The sequence below is a fragment of the Centrocercus urophasianus genome, unplaced genomic scaffold (genome assembly GCF_019232065.1).
Source record: "Centrocercus urophasianus isolate 14NV4802_14NV808 unplaced genomic scaffold, USGS_Curo_1.0 seq_10, whole genome shotgun sequence".
NCBI classification, from domain to species: domain Eukaryota; kingdom Metazoa; phylum Chordata; class Aves; order Galliformes; family Phasianidae; genus Centrocercus; species Centrocercus urophasianus.
In genome coordinates, this window is record NW_024884142.1 from 93,784,241 (window position 1) to 93,805,185 (window position 20,945).

General features: G+C 45.1%; 1 protein-coding gene across 3 annotated transcripts in view; it reads left to right on the forward strand.

Moving 5' to 3' along the window:
- LOC122155787 (calpain-13-like) overlaps positions 1-18,484 on the forward strand; it is a 34,746-nt gene extending 16,262 nt beyond the window's left edge. The window contains exons 11-22 of one of the 3 annotated variants that reach the window (XM_042810002.1): positions 293-438; positions 2,615-2,775; positions 4,380-4,416; positions 5,780-5,842; positions 6,826-6,883; positions 7,338-7,405; positions 8,828-8,896; positions 9,856-9,934; positions 11,778-11,894; positions 14,696-14,751; positions 15,649-15,700; positions 17,611-18,484. In XM_042810002.1, the coding sequence (XP_042665936.1) occupies positions 293-438; positions 2,615-2,775; positions 4,380-4,416; positions 5,780-5,842; positions 6,826-6,883; positions 7,338-7,405; positions 8,828-8,896; positions 9,856-9,934; positions 11,778-11,894; positions 14,696-14,751; positions 15,649-15,675 (881 nt within the window). In that variant the 3' untranslated portion in view covers positions 15,676-15,700; positions 17,611-18,484. Of the gene's footprint in view, positions 1-289; positions 439-2,614; positions 2,776-4,379; positions 4,417-5,779; positions 5,843-6,825; positions 6,884-7,337; positions 7,406-8,827; positions 8,897-9,855; positions 9,935-11,777; positions 11,895-14,695; positions 14,752-15,648; positions 15,701-17,610 lie in introns of all 3 variants that reach the window. The other 2 variants (XM_042809994.1, XM_042810010.1) reach the window with 2 other exon arrangements.
- The last annotated feature ends 2,461 nt before the right edge of the window (positions 18,485-20,945 follow it).

Below are 20,945 nucleotides of genomic sequence, written 5' to 3' on the forward strand. Positions count from 1 at the left end.
CTTTCCTGCCTGGGGAAAGTGTGCCATGTAGGTGAAACAGAGATGGGTGGGTGAGAAATCTGCCTGACATTTATGACTTTGCCAGAGATTTCTAAAATGATTAATGGGCAATTAGTTTAACTCTAGATTCCTCAACCCCTGCTAATAAAGGGACTACAGTGCTTTGTTGCATCAAAAGCGTTTTGGAGAAGTAATTAGCTCTTCTGAGTCTTCATAAGCATGATCTAACACAAGAGGCTACTACTGGGATATCTAAGTGGCTATTGCTAATCTAATAACGCTTCCTCAGCAGGTGCAGTTTCAAAGAACCCTCAGTATTTCTTCAAAGTAACAAATTATGACCCCAGATCCTACAATGTGGTCATTTCACTCATACAAAAAAATGCAGAGGGTATGCAGGATGCACAAACATTGAAGATTGGCTTTTTTATCACCACGGTAAGCACAGTTAGATATTATGTAGATCTTGTTGTTTGCTACATGGCTTATTATACCTGCACATGTAAATGAAGGATTTAATTGTCTTTGGACTGTCTTTTGGAGAGAAATCTATTTGGAGCAAGTTTCTGGATGTCTTCCATATTAAGACAGACCCAACACAAGAAGGATGTGGAGCTGTTGGAGCAGGTCCAGAGGAGGGCCACAAAGTTGAACAGAGGGCTGGAGAAACTCCCCTACAAGGACAGGCTGAAAGAGTTGGGGCTTTTCAGTCTAGAGAAGAGAAAATTCCAGGTGGACCTTATAGAGGTTTTCTAATACCTGAAGGGAGCCTACAGGAAGGCTGGGGAGGGTTTTCTTCAGTGCCTGGAACTCACTATCTGTACTCAAGGGCATCCTCTGTGTGGATCTGTCAGCCCTCAGGGTGCCAAGAGACCAGCCATGCTGCTCAACTAGATCTGCCACTCCTGGTAAATGGGAAACCCAGTCCTTCCAGCACCCTCATCAGCTGTCCCCCAACAGTCACCAGACATGGAGATCCCTGCGTGCGCTAGTTTGGTGCACGCCCATCTTGATTAGTCACTCATTTTGATAAAAAGGACCTTGGGTGGGTTGTCATGGCATAGTTCTATAGACCACTGGAAAGAGGTTTCTGTTTAATCAGGAAGCTGTCCAGGCAAAAGGTTTGGACTGTTTTCATTTTGTTTTGTTCTCAAGGTCAGATGAAATTTGATGTGTGTCACTTCTGGCTGATGTGACCTCTGTAAGGTGTCAGCCCATGGCTCGCCTCAGGCTGAAGTTGACTTTGGCTCCAAGATGCTCCCATGCAGGAGATGAAGGGCAAAGTCAGAGCAGCTGATCGCCGGGGCAATAGGATTTCTGTGGAACACCTTGGTAATGAAGGAAAGATGACCTTAGTGCTGTACTCCCTCAGATTATTCACAGTGTCTACTCTCAGTGCCTGAGAGTAGTCGGAAGTGGCATCTTCATGTAAAAAGTTTAAGAGGGGGCTCTTTTCAAAAGGAAAGTGCAATTGCTAAGATTCATGTGGTTCATTCTTCCCCCTCAACTGCTTTTACTTCCATTATTCATCATCAGCATTATTCGCTGTTCGGTATCATTTGAGGCGCATCACACTGTCATTGGTAAGGGTGTCATCCACTGGCAGGATGAGAGGGGAATGCAGCACAGGCAAAGATGCAAGCCAGAATGGATGTAGCTGATAGCTCTATGAAGCCTTTAATTAGGTATTGATGTGGAGAACTAATACATAGCTGTGAGGGAAGTTTAATGTTGTGTGTTAGAGCTGAGCAGTGTATAGAGTCTGATTCTTATCTCACACCAGTTTTGACTTCTTTGAGATATTAATCTGCTTCTGCTTTTTACCAGAAGGAATGTAGAATGAGACACAAAAGTAAAAAAGGATTGTGCCATTTATTTCTTCACAGTGCTGCCCATTTCTATCTGCTCAATATCTGACCCATAATATTTGGCAGTCTGCATACCTCCCAGCCCTCTGTAACAGTAGTCATCTTTTTTCTCCCTCCCAGAATAGCAGTTTTATGCTATTTTTCTCCCAAAGGCATGGCTCATAAATAACCCTGCCACGCTGTACAACCATTCTAAATGGAATTTATACATGCTGAAGTATTTGGGGGAATGTGTTTAGTAAGGGTTTTTTATTATGCTATCTTTACATGTCATCATAATAATAGCTGTTGCATAATATTAGTTTCATCTCAGCAAACATACTGGAATAATAGAAGAAAGATGAGAACGTTCTGTTTCCTTGTGACACTTGCTGGAAGGTTTGAGTTGTGATCCTTAAAGCATTGTCATGAAAGTGAGATGCTTAGTGAATTCCCTGGGTTATGCTAGGTCTCAGGAAGGTTTTAGTAAGGGCATCCTTACTGTTAATTGAAGTTCTCTTCACTGAAATATATTTTCTTATTTTCCTTTTTTACCCACTTCTTCCAACTTTTTGTATTATTGATGTGTGCTTGGACAAAGTTTGTCTCCTGGTCAAGTCTTCCATGCCTCTGGGAAGGTTAAGGCATATCAGAGGCAGCGTAGATCCAGAGAGCAGTGGGAGCATAAGGCTGCTCTGGGTACGCTTACTGATTTACTTTGATTCCTGGCATGGAAGGTGAGATAACCAGCTTTGTTTTTCTTTTAGGAGAACTCCAAAGTTCTGAAACAAGTTTTCTCCCTTACACGAGATGTGAGCAGCTGCTTTAATTTGAGCCCAGGAACTTATGCTGTCATTCCTGCTACAACAGAGGACCGAGAATTTGAATTTGTCTTACGAATTTTTGTAAAGAATCAAGACTACAATGAGTAAGATAATGACAAGTACTCCGTATAGGCCCCAGATTTGCTGTATGCCAGGATTTAACAATTTAATGTTGAGACAACTGATGTAGCAATTTGCTTGCAATGTACTCTATAAATGTGCTGGGACAGCACAGCTGAGTGTTAAGGACCATGTTAAGGGGGATCGTTTGTGTACTGCCAGATGCATAGGTGGCCATTGCCAGGGCAATATAGGGCAATAGCTCAGCAGTAGCCATCAAGGATCCTAGCTTTGGTACGAAGAGCAATACGATGAGCAATAATTGTGGAATATGCCCTGCCAGCCTGCAAAGAAATCTCTCTTTAATAGAAGAAGGACTGCAAGCTTCTTTTTCCTAGCAGCCACTATGCAGTTTTGTATGTTGTGCCAGCTGGACCCTGCATGGATCAGGTTGTTGGCAATGAAGCAAAAAGCATTGGAAGACTTGGAACCCTTCAACTAGTCATCAAATACACAGGTCAACAGGGCTCCCCTCAGTAAGACAGGGGTCGTGAAGAATAAGCATGGTAGAAAAATAGTATATCACAGTTCCTGCAAAGGCAGCTTCTGTTGCATTTGCGTATAAATATCTGGGTGTGCTTTATTTAAAGAGCAAACCCTACAGCTCAGCATTACCAAATAACCCTTAGGGATCAGATGTGCAATGCCTTTCCTTCAGTAAGTTCTGCAGTATAGATGACTGCAGCTCTTATGTCACAAGTCCATATCTTCATAATGAGATTGTTCTCTAGGTTTTGGCCTTTCAGTTAAAATGGCTCAGAACCAAATAAGGCAACTCCTTAGTTATGGACAACAAACATGAGTAGTCTGTGCCACAGGCTAGTCTGCTTTCAGTGTGATGATTCATGCACAAGAAGGTTCAGCCCTTGGATGTAGCTCTTTCCAGAAGAGCTTGTGACCCTTACCTTACTAAGCTAGGCAATGCATGGGCATGCCCTTCCCATGGGTCTTGCAGCACCCACAGCATTAAGGTTTGTTCAAGGAGAAGGGAGCATCAGCGCCATGTGATCAGAGGGCACTAGCTGGGCTCTGTGCTCACTGTCTGGGGACAGGTACTTCCTTGTGAGGCCACGCAAGCTTTGTCATAGACAACTGGCTTACCTGATTTCTCTACTGAAAGCACACCTTCAGTGTTAAATGTTAACTGCTACTAAGTGAGCCTCAAAAGGAATGATGATCTCCAAATCAATGTTGCCTTTTTATAGCCTGGATGCTATGTTTATCCCTGACTATTAAGCTTTTTTGCGTGGCTCAAGGAAGGACAGCCCTGGCTTCTGTGTGGGGAGATTAGTCCTGACATGCTCTGCATGAGTCCAGTTATCCTTTCTCTGCTGCTGCCCGCAGGCCCAGATGAGGGAGGGCAACAGCCCCAGAGCACGCACTTGGTCTGCTCATATTTAGTTGCACAGGGAGGTCTGCGACCAGCACAACAGAACTGGCTGAGCTGGGGCAGACCAGGAGATGTGAGTGCTGGGCTGTAGGCTGGGCAAACAAACTGGTCGCTGCCTACCTCCTGCAGTGCCTGCAGAACAGTGCTCTTGGAAAGGCACATTTTCTCCCAGTGTGATGTGACTCAACTCTTTTCTAGGAACGCAAACTCTCAGCTCAACCCAATGCTGCCAATGGTAAGAGTCCTGGAAAACTGCTACTGATACCGGTGTGATAAGCAGGGGGGGAAGCATTTCAAAGACAGTTGATTCCTGCAGTGTCTGTAAAATGGGTATGTGTGCAAGGAGGAGAGAGGGAGAAACTGATTGAAACTCCACAGCTCAGTATAGCCATTTTTCAAAAAACTTCACAGCTGAGAGCAGAGTTGTGCACGCTCTCCCCAGAGGAATGGCTTCTCTTAGTGTTTGCATTGTATAAAGAACAGGAGTTCATTGAGGTGAGACACAAAGCAGATTTCTGCAGTGTTTCGCCTAGGTATCTTCACAGATGTAAGGGAAACTGCACTTTAAATCTGGGTGCACCTCAAGTTCAACCCACATTTCAGCCTGTCCAGCCCAGTTACCATCCAGATACCACTGGATATTAGAAAAAAATTCTTCTCAGTGAGAGTGGTGATTCTATGGTTCTGTAATCTATTGCTGGACTTCCTTCCTGTAAACTGTGCACATTGCCAGAGCTGGTCCAGTCCATGCTGCTGCCTCAGTGGTCATTTGCAAACCCCTGCCACTGAGCAGGCTGTTATTTACAGCAGTGTAAACTCTATGTGGGTTGATGAAGCCAACGGTGCTCCATGAGAATGGGAAATGGAGTCCTTCCCTTGTGATTCATTTGCCAGCCTGCAATTAAGCCCCATTAGAGAGGTAACATAAATGGTGGCTTATTATCTCTTCCCACCGACAAGCTGTCAGTTTACTTGGCTGTTGTCATTAGCCAATGTTTTGACTTTGACAAATTATGGTACCCACAGTTTCTGATCTTATTCAGGCAGTTGGACTTCACTAGTATGAATAAAACGGAAGGCATTAGGGATTAAGCTCAATTTTTTTTTTTTGAAACTTTATGAAGTTAAGGATATTTCTCCATACTGGCTCCATAGAGAGCTGCAGTTGTTCAGATACTGTCAAGCCTGCACTGGGGTAAGAGAGAAGGGAAAAGTCAACACCTTGTTCTATTCTCTTGGTACATGCCCTTCCTGGTGCATCTTCCATGCTCTGAGCCAGTGGTTTCAACCAAAGGCCATCAATAAGGATCAGTCCTGGTATTTGTATTCTCATGTATTGACTTGCTGAATTCCACTCCAAGATGTTAAAGTTGTTTTCCCCAAGCTCCCTCCCAGCTGTGCTAAGTGATAGCATCCTAACAATGTTTCTTCCTTCACTGCAGTAGCTTTCTTACTCCTAGTCCATTTTAGGGATGTTAAAACTGAATTTCTACTGTTGATTCTCCAGCCCTCTCTGAAGCATTGTTTGATCTGCAGACTGCTTCTTCCAATTGTTTTGTAACTGAATTATTTATGTGTGCATTTCTTATTTGATCCAGGATGTACCAAGACAGAAACAGGACAGCTCCTATAAGGCTATCTTCCTAAAATATGCAAAGCAGGTACGCTGTCTAAAGCATCTTGCTGAAAAAAAATAATACATATATATAAAAAAGGCACGTGGACTTGCAAAAAGAAAACTAATCTCCAGTGGTCATACTTGACCCATTTATTAAAATGTTCTTTTGGAAATGTAGCTTCATCCTTAAAGAGGCACCCTGAAAATGGTATTGATTTACTTGCCCAAACCCCTCAGAAAAACAGGAATTTAGCTGGGACAGATTGGCTATCCCCATATTTCAGAGGAGGATTGGAGATGTTGGACTTGCATGTGTACTTTTTTTGGCTTTGGTTTGTTTATGTACAGAAAGCAATTAGAAAGCTTTGGGTATTCCCTCCTCTCATCAGCATCATTTTCCATTTGCTTTTGCAGCAGCTGGAAACCAAACATCAGTGAGTGTTTGAGTAATTGATTCCTGCTTTTTCTGAGCCAAACTGTGTGCATTCACAGGAGATGCGTTTAATGGCTTAATAAACCATTATAACAAAACTGCTTGACTTAGGAGAACAAAAAAATATATACATATCAGTGCTGAAAATTTTTGCACAATGGATCTCTTGCAGTTAATAGTTGTATCAGCGCACTGAGGTGAAAATGAACAGGGCTGCCCTGCTGAAAGCCCTGGCGGTGTTTCAGGCAGGGAGGCATTCTGGTTTGCTGATGGTTTGGGTGGCTCAGAGAGGAGCAGGCAGTTGCTGAGGGTTTGGTGAAGAGAATGTGGATGAAAGGAGTAACTGCTCCCATCACCACTGAAAACACTCCATGGCAATGGAACCTGTGGCTGCCCTGCAGACCCTCACAGGGAAGGACAGAGAATGGCCCAGCAGCAAGTAGGGCTGTGGCATGCTTCTGTGCAGGCACGGTCATGCATCCATCTGATAGAGGTCCTTCTTAGTTGCCATGGTGCATGAATAAAGGTATTTGGGGCAAAAGTGAGGCAGGAGTAAACTTTGCTCTCACAGACCTCTCTTTATTCTGCATTAGGGCTCAGCTATTGATGCTTTGCAGTTGCAACAACTTCTTAATGACATGGTCCTGCAAGGTAAGGTTTTTGCCTCTGGTGCTTCCCTATTCTTAGTGTAAATTAGAAGATTCAGTAATATCTGTATGTATTATGTATGTATGTGCGTGTGTGTGTGTGTGTCTATATACACACTTCCCCTCCCAGTTCAGTACTGGGACAGCCTTCCTCATCACTGCTATTTCACTGATCCTTATCCCAAGAGCCTTCTGCTTCCAGGAGGGTGAGTAGATGGGTCAAGACAGTGCAGAACAGCCACCTGTGAGCACCAAATGGGAAAAGAAGTAGTGGAGGTTTTCAAGAAGGATCACACTCCTTCAGTGGACCTCACCTCTTGTTGCTGCCTGAGAACTTTAAGCTAGATCTGGGGCTGTGTAGTTTTACATGCCTTCAGACTGGTGTCCTTCCCCCCCAGTGGTGGTCTGAATGTAGGGTTTGCTTTTGCTGATTCTGTCTGTTATGTCAATCCTTGCAGATGAAATGACCAGCCTGGGAGGAGAGTTCAGCTTTGATTCATGTCGAGCCATTTTAGCTCTGATGGATGTATCCTTTCAGCAAAAGCAATAAAGTTCCCCAGTGTTGCTCATCCTTGCCTTGAGTTATGGCTGAGCTGAGCGTCCCAGTGTGAGAACCTGCAAAGATTAGCCATATTCCTCAGTAAATAGCTGCCACAGCCTATATGCAGGACTTTGCTATGCATGGCCTGGCTCTGGGAGCATCTCTGCTGAAAGGTGAGAGTCAACCTGTACATTCATACCTTCTGCCAGCAACAAATTCCTTTGGTCTCATTTTCTATTCTGTGGGGCCCAAGGCTTTGCTAAGCTTCACTCTCAGATGCAGGCCCCAGGCACAGGTTGGTGCGGCCACAGAAACCCGGAATGTCAGCTCTCAGAGCTTGCCAGCAGAGCTGCGGTAAGGGAAAACACTGTCTCTGCCCACTCACAGCCATGTGTCCGAGACTGGCAGGCCATTCATCCTTCCCAATGTGCCTTTCCTATTTAGTTGGATCCACAGTCATTTTATTGTTAACAATGCTGGAAATACATTGCCGGCCATTGTAGAACAAGAAGACTCCTTGATGAAAACATAAATCCTCCCTTGTGTGTTTTCTCCCATTTGCTGGCTCGCCATCTCTTTCCTTCCATGCCTTGCAATAATTTTGAGACATTTTCAGATTTTTAGAAGCTGACAGGGAATGAATAAAAGTGCTGTGCAATCCCTCTCTTTCCAGGTTTCTCCATCTTGCAAGCAAAAGAAGTTTCCCCCCTTTCCAAAGCAACTGCTAGGCTAAGTGGGCACTGTGAATGCATGGCACGTGCAAGCACCTGGCTGACAAAGCCACTGCTCTCCTTTGATTCAAGGTGGATTTTCATTCTCTGGGCTGCATACAGCCCACATACAGTGTGACCTATCCTGGCCTGCAAAAATGATAGCAGCTTTTTTTCAGTCAGGTTTCACTTGTGGGCTCATGTAGCTTGTAGTGAAGTGTTTTCTTGCTTGCAGTGGCTTCTAAGAACAGGCATCAGCATCAGCTCTGTGTGTTCTTGGCTCCTTCACTGCCTCTTCTCCCAGAAGGATCCAGCCAGAGCTGATCTCATGCTGTCCCATGCACAAGAGCACATGTGGGCTGGAGCATGAGGTTCTGCTCCTCCTCAGTGGCTGCTGTGCTCAAGGGCCCAATGTCAGCTGCAGAGATTGCCTCAGGAACCCTTGTGGTTAAAGACACCATAGAAATAGAAACCTTTTGTTGTTTGTGAGCATAGATATGAGCAGCTGCACAAATTGCCAGAAAAGGCATATTTAACTCTGAGCGTAACCGGGACCAGAAAAGATCTTCTGAACACAAAGCAACAAACAGAAAAGGCTGCATCTTAAGGCTCCCTTTACATGAAGGCAGCATCCTCAGCAATGAAGGCATCACCAGGTTTAGCTCATTTACTGCTTGATTCTTAACTAAATGCACAGCTCAATTCAAATGGACAACTCACGCTGCAGGAGTTTGGGAGCCTCTGGCGAAATGTCACCAAGTACATGGTATATGGGGTTGCTCTCTCTCTTCTCTGCTACAACCATACTCCTGTTTTGTTTTGTTTTGTTTTTTTTTTATCACCAAGGTGCAGACACTGCAATACCAAAGTAGATGTTGCCAAGATTGCATCTTTAGTAGGTCAGATTTCCATCCACTCATGCAAAGGCTGAGGGCAGGAAGCAGGAGCGTGTGAAATGCTGTAAGCGAGCAATCAGGGGCTTTCTGAAATGGGAAAATGTAGGAAGGCCAGTTAGTCTCAGGATTTGATGCAAATCTGTGGCCACTGCTGGGTACACTTTTTAAAGCCTTTTTTTTTTTTTTTTTTTCTTTTTTTTTTTTTTCTTAAAGTCTCTGCTCTGAGAAAAGCATTAGATTCGGAAACAGCGTGGATGCCAGCTTGGTATTTAGGGCCTCACCTAAGTTCAGGCAGCTTCCCTGAGTCAGGTCCTTCTTCCTCCAGTCTTACTGCAGAAGGGGAAGATTCCTTGAAGCCTCCGAGATGGGCAGACTGTGCTTTGTTCTGTCCCTCTCAAGACAGTCCGTGGCCACCTAGGACAGTGGGGTGCCGATTCCCTGCTAAGCAGCAGTGCCTTCCCACTGACAGCACCTCAGGTTTGTTGGGAAAGATGACATTCTGGGACACAGGGACTCCTGGCAGATTTAATGTATTACAGACAATGTGTTTTTGTCAGTGGAAGTATGAGTATTCCTGTTGTCTGTGCACATAAACCAGGAAAGTGAGCAAAAAGGCTTTAACCCACCCCAAAGTGGAATTTTTTATGGTATAATATAGTGACTGAGCCTTCTGGAAATGGTCTGTCCTGTCATGGTCACCCTATCTTATCTGTTGACTTCCTTGCAGTGAATTTATTAAGGAAGGGAAGCATCCTACCTAATTAGATGTAGCAATACCTTTGAAGAGCAGTGATGAAGGCCTAAAAGCTGCTTTTCTGCTGTTTTTCAGGATCTCTTCAAGAGAGAAGACAGAAATCGTTCTGGATTTCTTGATGTATCTGAACTGAAGAGTGCAATACAGACAGCAGGTATGTCCAGGTGTGCTGAGCAGCTCCTGTCCCTGCAGAAAAGGATGAAAAAAATAAAGGGCTTTAGGAGTAAAGCAGTTTGGAATGCACAAAAGTGCCAGTTGGATCACAGCTCTGCTCAGAACACTGCATTGTTTCAGGGCACTGAGACAGAAAGCTCATTTTGCACAGAAACCTTTTCTTTGCTGCATGGCGCTGTGCCCACCTGCCCCCTCCCATACAGGAGCATCCACCCTTTGAATCACAGCAAGGGAAACAGCAGAGATGCAGAGAAGCACAGGCTGCAGGGTTTCTCTAAGTCATAGACAAAACACACAGCCAGGGAAAGGAGCGAGGAGCTTGCATATAATCCAATTCCTGCAGTTTCTCAGGGAGGCAGTAACTAAGTCTATTATGGAAAGCCACAGTGACAGGCATTTATTTAGTTTGCACTGACCTCTATTGGCTACACGAATGCTGAAACTTGCAGTGAGTGCATAGTGTCCCTTTGCACAAAGGAGGCATTATTGCTGGGTTATCTCTCCAGAGACTTTGTGCATGAAATATAGCTCACAGATAGCAAACCTGCTGGTAATCGTAAAGTAGTGAAACTCCCATTTGTATACCTGGAGCTTGGAGTGGGTGCTGTCTCTGGGAGGAACACGGTGAAGAAGAACTGTTGATGGGAATCATCAGCTCAGAACAGGTGTGTAACTTTTTTGTTGCTGAGAGGTAAGCAGAGCATCTGCATAACCTGAGCAGTGCAGTGCTAATGTGCCAAATGGCAGTGAAGAAGCTGCCAGGCCACTTCTGCTACAGCGTGAACTGGGTGAAGCAGCAGCTAAAATGGTGCAGCTATTGGAAGGGCTAAGCATAAATGTATTTCCATTACATAACTATTGCACATTGTGTGTGAGATTCCTGCTGGAGACCTTCTCCTGGTAGGCTTGTGCAAACAGGGTTTGTCATCGTGCTAACCCATCTCCAATAGTTGCATCTCTCCCCAAAAAGCTGTAGAGAAACCATTCCCTTCTTTTCAAACTAATTTGGCTTCATTATGAATTCATTTAAAACCAGTAAGTCTAGAATTGGTTGGTAAAAGGGAGAAAGGCACTTCACTTGCCATTGAGCTGCTGAAAACTGGGGATGAGCAAATGAGACTTTCTGGAGTCACAAAGAATGCGTTAGCCTGAAGCTATCAGTGCATAACATTTCTCTTTTATTTAGTAAATCAGCTTTTAGAGCAAAAAATATTTAAATCATGTCTTAGGTAGCCAGCATATTTAGGGTAGTTTTATTTAACTTATAAAAGAATCATTCTAATAGGCAACTTTTGTTCATTCAGTTGAATACCAATTTCCATCCAAATAGACTGTGACACAAATACTGAATAATCAGCTAATAAGAAACGAAATGCACCTTTCACCATTTTCTGATATAAGAGAAAATGTAAAAATTAGGAATCCTGGGCATGCTGTACTGCATAATAGCAGTAGGTCCTATTCCTGCTTAGCAGAAAACGCCGGTGGTATTGTGAGTGCTGCGCTCAGACTGCAGCAGTTATGCACCATAGAAAAGAAAATCATCATTTATTAGAGAAAATAAAAGCGAAAAGTGCAAAGTAAGACTAGAATCTGTAATTCTGCAATAACCACAGCTCATGTGATGAGAAGGGCTTGGATTCTCTACTACCCTGCCCCAGCTCTTCTTCCCACAGCTGGGAGAAGGCATGCTGCTGTGTGGGGGACCAGAGGGCACCCAGTCTGACAAGGAGGAGGGTTTATCTGTAAGAGCACGAGGCCAGCAGGGCCAGTCTGTCACCCTGCAGTGATCCCCAGTGCTGTCCTTCTGCTCTCCCCCACAGGACTGCCCGTCAATGAGCAGATCCTGCACCTGATGGCCCTGCGCTACGGCGATGTGTACAGGAGAATGGGCTTTGCTGACTTCGTGAGCTGCATGATGCGCCTTGAAACCATGACCTGTGAGTCCTGGAGCTTTATCACAGGGTGCCTGCGAAGCCAGGCTGACAGAAGGAGGCAAGGGAAAAACTGCCAGACACCACAGTACAGGCTTATGGAACTGCATGGGGTAAAAATCTAGGCCCAGATGTCCCTTTGGACTTAGGCTTATCCTGAGAGCTCCCATGCACTAAGACAGACTAATTTTCCTGCACTGGTGGCTTTTCACAAAAGCTTGAGCATCCTGTTCTGCATTAGATCTTCCTCCAGGGTGGCACTGCCCGTACCACAGGAGGGAGACTGTGTTCACTCATGTCCAGTGAACTCATGTCCGTTAAGGTTGGAAAGACCTCTAAGATCATCTAGTCCAACCATCAGCCCATGCCTGTGACCACTCCAGACCACATCCCTCAGAGCCATATCTCCATGGTCCTTGAACTCCACCACCACCCTGGGCAGCCCATGTTCCAGTACTTCACTGCTCTTTCTGAGACAAATTTGTTCCTAATACCCAACCTGAACCTCCCCTGTTGAGGCCACTATCTCTCATCATATCACTCTTACCTGGGAGAAGAGCCCAACTCCCACCTTCCTACGACCTCCTGTCAGGCAGCTGTGGAGAGCCATACAGTCTCCTATGAGACTCCTATGAAATGGAAGGCTTTCTCTCTCTTTTTTATTTCTATTTCTTTAACTGGAGAGATATTCCCTCTGTCTTCTGCACAGTTCTTCCAAAGTTTTGGTAAGGAGAAGGCGTGAGACCCTTTCAGTGGGAAAACAAATGCGTTTCCTCTGTTGTGTCCTTGTATTGTCTGGCAAGGAAGGGAGTGACTGTAAACGAAAGTGCCTAATTCTGTTTTATAAAAGCATAGTTTTTACTGCTATAATTATAAGCATTTTGACTGGAAATAGCAGTAGTTAAAGAAATCCAGCAATTGTAGCCCACATGCTAGAACACTGCTACAGCAATTTGGTTCGTCTTTGGAACAAGCTGTGTTTCAGCAGCACGTGGAGTTGGGGGGTTATTTTTTGCCCATGTTTTAGCACTGATGTTTTAGGAATCGCCAGTTGTCAGCAGATCTGCCTGGGTGATGAGGCTGCCTAAAATTCCATTTCAGCAGAACACAGAAGCAGCTCAGATAGAGCAGGTCCAGATCTTAATACTTTCACTAAAACCACAACTTTTAGATATCTTTATTTCTGTGATTATGTCACTTACCATGGATGGGAATTCTTATGCCTAATGCAGTAGCATAGCAATTTTTTCATCATAAAAAATGTCCTTTTAAATTTTAAGTGCCAGCGTAAAGACAACTCCTTTAAATCCATTTGGACAAGAATCTTTAAAAATTTCAGTGCCTCCTGTAATGAGTGTCTAAAGATGTTCTTTGAGCCTTTCAGTTACTGCTTTACAGAGGGTTTAATGTGTAATGCATTTCCCAATCTTTTCAATTCACTGTAAGATTTTTAGAGGAGTGCATACAGGAGCCAAGTGGAATGGATGTTGAGCCAAGTGGAAAGAAGAGACATTCCACCTTTATGGGGATGTGAATGCAGCAGTGGAGACAAATCTGTCTCACTGAATCATTACTCATCCTTTCAGGATCGCCAGAGATGAGACCCAAACCAAAAGCAACAGCTTCTTTGCAAATTCTATTTAACTGGAGGTAATGAAGCAGTAAAGGGGCACTTCTGCTCAGAGGAGGCAACTTCAGCACTGTGTTTTTTTCCTAGAAAGACTGCTGAACATAAGCTGGCCTGCAAATGCAGCCTTGCTAAGGAGCTGGGTGCAATGCGGGCATTTCTTTGTTCTATGCACTTTCTTCAAAGCAGTATAGGGTGGCTGTTCTTCATTATGTTGGTTTTCCTCCCTCCCTGCTCTCTGCTCTGGGTCATATAGGTAGCTCTTGGTTGCCTGTGAGCCCAGGAAACCTTGTCCTAAGGGGCTGATGAGCAGTGGGGCCTTGTGCCCTATTCCTATGCTCTCCCAGCAGCCTTCTATTTCTCTAAAGCTGGGTAGGTTTTGAAACAGGCTCCTAGAGCAATGTTTCATTCAAGGACAGACAAACTTAGATTTGTTTTAACTTTTCATTACTGTCTATAGCAGCACATTTCTAGGAGAAAAGTAATTTCGAAATAAATAGGAGCTCATAATGCCGTGTTTTTGTTTCATCCAAACACTTAGGTTTGCTAGCGCTGCTTCTAGACAAGCTGAAATAGAAACGTGCTTTTAGAATATCAGTGTTTGAATGAATTCAAATTTTCTGATGGCAAAGGGTTCTGTCAGAAAATGTTAAGCAACGTTAATTTCAAACTCGAGATGAATAACAGCAGCATCTGCATTTCTATTCCCTGGAAAAACCTCGTAAGGCATACTAATGACATCAAGAGAATCATTTTCCTCAGGGCACACTGTAATCACTCACTGAAAGGGAGGATAGAAAAGGACCAAGGCAAGTTTCCCTGGGGGAAGATGTTTCATTAGTCTGCTGTTCTCCGTCATCCTTCAGGCAGGAGGAACCACTGAAACAAATCAGGGGAGGAGATGGAAGCAGTCACGTGGAGCGCTCCTGTTCCTATATTTTTGCTTAACTCTGGATGTGCAGTTGGGATGCTTTACTTGCTGTGATGCTAGGGCTGAGGCACAGGGGGTGCCCAGCACAGAAATACGATGTGGCCAGGCAGCACAGTGCATGTGGACACCTGAGTGAGGCACAGCGCTCCAACACGGGGACCACAGCTCTGCTCCAGGGCTTATTTTGCGGCTTGTGTTGCATTCTTGCTTCCTTCTCCTGTAAAAAGCTTTTCTTTGTTCTACTCCTAGATGCGTTTCAAAACTTAGCCAAAGGTGGACCACAAGTTTTGATGACGGTGATGGAGGTAAGGATGCTCCTTCCTTCTCCCCAGCTCCACAGCAGGACCATAGAGTTAAGTTAGCAGGATGACGATGCCAAGGGTGCTGTGTCAGTGCTGTGGGTGTTGCCAGGAGCTTTGCTGCAGTGTGGGTTTTACCTGGCTGGGTGTGCATAATGGTCCTCAAGAGATATTACCTAGGGATCTCTACTCACACAGCCTTACTAGTATGAGGACAGCTCAGTGGTGGCCATCCCTATCTAAAACACTGTCCCTTCCCGTGCGCTGCCACTTGTGTCACTGGTGGAAATGTTACTTATTGTGCCTTTGAGGAAGTGACAAAAACAAACAAAAAAAATCCATACCCTCATTTCATACTGCCCCATCTGTTAGTTCTGGACTGCAAAACAGCTTGTTTTTATGAAAGAAAGAGCAGACAAGTGCTTGCTGTTGCTGTTTGTCTTACAAAGCACAGCCTAGAATGGGGATATATTGAGCTTTTCATTGAGCCAATCTGAAGCAAAAATCCTGCTGTGCTCCATACTGATGTGCCTGAGAGCTGTATTTTATCAGTCTGGAAGCTATTTTTTTTCTGACAAAACAGTGTTTAAAAGCTTTTATTAAAAGGATCACCACATTCCTGGAGCCTGCTACCTCTTCTGCTTGCAGCCATGCAGGTGCCATCCTTTCCCAGCAATTGCTCCCACTGCAGCTGCTGCAGTAATTTATCATGGAAAGTAACATATGGAAGGTGTTTCTGGGTCTGAATTGTAGTAAGAGAAAAAGACAGCTTCAAAACTCCTTAACTGTTCTGTGCAGGACAAAAGGACCACAGTGACTGAGTCCCAGCCTGAAGGTACTGAGACACAAGGCTGAAGACTTAGTGCAACATCACTATCTAAATATGCCTTTTCCTTTTTCCAGTGGCTGACTCTTGTCATGTACACCTGAAGAGTTGTCAGAGCTCGACGTGCTGGTGAGAAATCTCCTTAGTACTGTACAAACAGAGAAGGGGTAGGTGCCCTTACATTGGCCATAGGGAACACGAGTTGGAGGGCTTTACAGACAGCTCACCCTGGGCTATGGTTGGATTAGAAAGGAAGAAAAAAGGTGAGAGCTGCAGTGTGGGGGTGCTGCAGTGTGAGGGAAAGGGACTGCAATGGCATCTGAGGGCTGCAAAGGGAAATGGACAGCAACTGGACTTCTGGCATTTTTTCCTTGGGGAATTGCTGATGGCACTACAGGGTGCTCAGACTGCCAGTGGCTCAGTTTGCCACTCGCCCTCTCTCCACGTGAGGTGACACATTTACAGTAGATCAATTAATAGAACTTAGCTTTTTTGTCTGCCTCTGAGGTGTGAAACTACTCCTGCACATGTGACCTAGAAGTGGCAAATTTAAAACCAACTAGAGGGTGGAGATGTGATCTTTTTGTCAGTTTGATAGCCCATTTTTAACTGCATTACATAATTTAGCTTACTTTTGAACAACAATCCCCACCTTGTGTTTCATTCGATGCTTGCTACCTCCATGCCAGGCCTGGAGAGAAGCATTAAGTGCCCCCAAAGTTTACTTAAATCTCCCGGCTTTGCTAATTGGTTCTAGAGAAGGACTGTACCTTTCCTACAAAACTTGTCCCATTAATAAACCACCTCAGCCTCCTACTTTGGTTAATCCACTGGGATGCAGCTGTTCCCAGTTGCAGTGCTAAGGCATTAGTGCTGGTTCCAAACAGCTGGCGCTGAGGAGAGAACAGAGTTGATAACCGATCCTTAGAGAAAGGACATGGTGAAGAACCAGAAGTGCCCGGCTGATGTGCTGAGATTGGACCCAGAAACTCACTGTGCACCTTTGGGCAAAGTCACAGGCTTGCCTTATCAACCCTGTTCAAAATCTGAGTGGAAAAAAAAAAAAACAAAACCAAACTCAGGGTCTTCATTGGAATTCAGAGACTGCATCCATGTGAGGCTTTCTATAGACAGATTTTGTGATCATAAATAATACATAAACAGAACGTCTGGTATCTCACGTCCTGTTTCTGAAGGCAGTTGACATTGAATGCCAGCTTCAATGAGAAGTTAGAAGGGAAAATAGATAATAAATCCCAATCCCAGGGAGACAGAGAGGTGGATTCAGACCCAAGGCTCTGTGCCTTTCACCCTTGGCTCCAGAACAGTGTTCATGCCCAGCTGCTCCCCTGACTTGGCTGCTAATTGCAGCTGCTGTGCTCAGCTGCTGCAGGAGCTGGGCCTCACTGCTCAACACTGTGATGCTTTCACCCTTCCAAGTGTGTTTGTAGTTATTTACCTGAAGGTTTGCCCTTTGCAGACTTGCCTCGGACAGCACACCTTCCCTTTGTCACAACAAAGCTGTATTTTGGTGTATTCATGCTGTGTAGAAGCAGGTTATTAACAACACAGCACCCACCCCTTGCACCACATGGTGTTATTAGGTAAATATGAGACTAGAAGGATCTCACTTTGGGGATTAAGTTGCTTAAATTACTGCCTGCAAATGATATTCATAGTCTATTTAGTCTCCTTTTCTCCTTTCATGAATCATTCATAAACCGATCATAACTTCTGCAAATAGATCATTAATCATAATTTTCACTTACCAGTTTTGAATGAAATTTTGCCTGTAGGGTGTTTGTAAGCTTTCACTTCAGCAGTTCCCCACTTGCTTGCAAATGGTGGTTGGGCAGCAACAGCATGGGCCCCTCAGAGGACAGAAACTCTTCAAACTACAGCCAGACAAATCATGAGTAGTGTGGAAGAACACACGGATTGTGTTGCAAAATTCTGATGTGCAAAATAGCCTCAATGATTTCCAAAGCCTGACCTCCAGATGTCTGTGTTCTGAGCAAGTCTCTTTACCTCTCTTTCAGGTGGCTTTTCTCCAATTTGGTATGAGGCACCTCCAGGTTATCCCATTAACAGCCATCCATGGGGCTCTAGAAAAAACAAACGCTGCAGGCATGAAGCTGAGTTTTCTTATTTGCTTACATGTCACGGTACTTAAAACTGAAAAATGTCTGTAACTTCTCAGTAACCTGCACAGAAACTTCACCTCCATTCTTTAAGCACGATGATAAAAGTGATCTGATGTTCCATTCTACTCATCTACTGGGGCCAGCCTGGCATTTTTTTTTTAGTGGTGGGGGTATCACCTTTTGTAGCACCCTGAGGAAATGTTATATGCTACAGTTTCAGGGCACCTACCCGGCTCCCTTCCACATGAGACTAACTTCCACGTGAGGCTGATGCTCATTAAACAAAGAACATAGCCATCCACTTTAGGAAATAGCATTTCCTTGTTTAATATGCCATATATTAGATTCAGTGCTATTCACCACATGCCAAGCTGACACAGAAACACCTCTGAAACCAAGCTGGTTGTGTGAGAAGAAAGACTGCTGTGCAAATAGCAATATGTGTTTAAAAGGAATGCGTTTGGGAAAGGAGATGGGGATCTCTTTGGGAGGAACTGTTTGACCGTTCAGGGGATGAAGGCATCTTCCTGTGAACATCTGTACCTCAAGGCATACAGCAGGCCACAGCTCCAGCCCTCTCTTAATGTCCGTTTAATAGAAGCAAGTGCTAGAGAAGGCAGATGTCAGCACTCACTCATCTCTGCTGCCCGGAGGTGGAAGCACAACGTTGCAGACACTTCTTCATAGATAGCAGACACTTTCTAAAGCCAAAGTTCAGAGTATGGGATAAAGGAATTCAGTTTCCATTAAATCACATCTGGAAAAATCACTTCTGTATTTCTGGTGCAGTTTCATTTGTTACAGCTTTGGGGGATGGGGGGGAGGTCGTGCTGTTGGGAACAGCTCAAGACGCAGTTTGCTGTCCATGCAGGCTCTCCAGGACGTGCCTGCAGTGCTGCTGGGCCAACAGTGGCCACATTCCCAGTGACCTGTATTAGCAGCATTCAAGAGTTGCTCATAAATTGCATAATTTACCTGATGAATGGACTGAGATGGTGATTTTGTGTGAGATGTTAAGCACGAGCATGTGGATATTTCAGTATAATAATGCGTTTCTGCCATACCACTAACCAGAAATCACTGCCATTAGGCATTCGTGGCTTTCAAGATACTTTGTGGGTGAATTGGTTCTGTTGTTGTCTTGGTGGGGGAACTGAGGTGTAGAAGAGTTCTTTATTTCTCTAAGTCAATAGCAGAGCAAAAAAAGAGTAAGAGAAGGGCAGGATTGCTGAAACCCCCGTTTAATTTTGACTGAACGACCGGAGAGCCTTTAGAAAGGCCTAGGCTCAACCAGGGAGGGGCACAGTTAGTAGGGATGGACATTGTGATCTTAGAGATCCTTTCCAGCCTCAATGATTCTATGATCCACTCCTTGGAGAAACAGGCAAACTCCTCACTGTCTTCCTGGGCAAAACCCCACAACCAAAGACATTCAGAGCTTCAGCCAGTTGGAGCCGCTCGGCCAAAGCACCTGAATGAAACTTTTTCTCCCTTTCACTTGTGAAATGGATGGGTTGGAGAAGAACCCTTGAGAAAGAGCACAGCAGTAAACCCTCTGCACTCTTGATAGGGCAGCACACCCATGAGCCTTACCTCATTTTAATTTGTAATTTAAGAGGTGTGTTTTAACGACTCAATTATTAGGGAAATATCTCTCATTCAGTCTCTTCAATTCCTCTTAAAAACCCGTTTCTCCTGTTCTCACCTCCGGGAAGTTTAAGCACCGACAGTTTAGCTGAGAAGGAAGGGGCTACTTAAGGAAGGGGCTGCTTGCCCACCCCTGCTGTAGGCGCAGCAGCAGAGCCTCCCGCAGTCCCAGACGCGGGCTGCAGGTGGCACGCTTGATCTGCGGACTCGTTTCGAGGCTCTCCGAAGCAGCAGAGCCGAGCCGTTCCGTGGAGCATCCAGCAGGTGGACCTCGGGATGCGGGGTGTGGAGAAAAGAGCTGAAAAGCTTCAGCTGAGGACAAACCTGGGGGCTCCACCACCTCTCAGGTACCTTTTAGGAGTAAAAGCATTTGATGTAGCGCTTTTCTCAACACCTCTCTTCCCTTTGAGGCTTTTTTAATGGCTTAAATGGCAGTTTGGAAACAAACCCAATTCGCAGCTTGATGTGGCAATGCTAGATTCTTCCTTCCCTGTTTAAATACCGGCTCATGTTCTGCCATCAGCATGACAAGAGTGAGGAGAGCAGATGCTGCTGAAGCTACAGAGGAGGAAGCAGAGGATCTCATACTGCACTGAGCAGAGAAGCTGACCAGCAGGTTACACAGGATGGTTGGAGTTTCCCAAAATGACGACAGCTTGGTGGTTAGTGGTGGAATAATAGGAAATCATCTGTAGTTCAGGCCCATTGGCTTCTCAGCATCGCTCAAAGAACCTTGTGTGCTACCCTTGCAGACTGGATGTCTGGGTGTTCAGTTTGCTGGCTTATCCAGCTTGCCAGAAATATGACCAAAGGATGATTCAATATTTCAGATAAAATACACGCAGAGGTGACACATAATTAAGACAATAGTGGCTTCATGGCTCTTAGAGTCAAGACTGCAGCTTTCTGATAGAAGTGTGGCAATCTCAGCCTGACACACCTGGGTGAGGTACTTGCTGTCAGTGGTGGCATTCTGTGGGCCTCCACCACCTGGAACTTCACTTGAGCAAAGGAAAAGAGACTGAAGAGCTGAAAGGGGAGGAGGGGCTTTGGCTTTTGCCCATGGAGAAGGGCAGTCTGGCCCAGGGCAGGGTCCATGCAAAGGCTCTGGTTGATGACAAGAATATTAGGACTGTTCCTTCAGCAGCAGGCACTGGCTTCTCTCCAGATCCTTTGTAATTTCCACATCTCGTGTTCAATGTCTGTTTATCCTAAATTTGCTCAAATCCTGGGTATAATTCTGTGTTGGGGTGGGGGCATGTAATTCTAGTCAATGAACTACTTTCCCATAATTGCATTTGCCCACAGCTAGCCCTCTAATCTGCCTCTCCCCAAATCCCTACCAATCCTGCTGAATCCACTTACAGCTGCATATGCAGGAAGGGACCAAATCTGCAGGACTGGGGGGGGGGAGGGGGGGGGGGTGGGGGGGGCGGGGGGGGGGGGGGTCCAGGGATGCTTGTGTCCCAGCTGTCTCATCCCACTCCACTTCAATAGAGCCAATGTGGCATCAGCAGGAACCATCTGCTTGCTGCAACACCAGCATCATACCTACAAGGCGCTCATGTAACATCTTGCCCCCT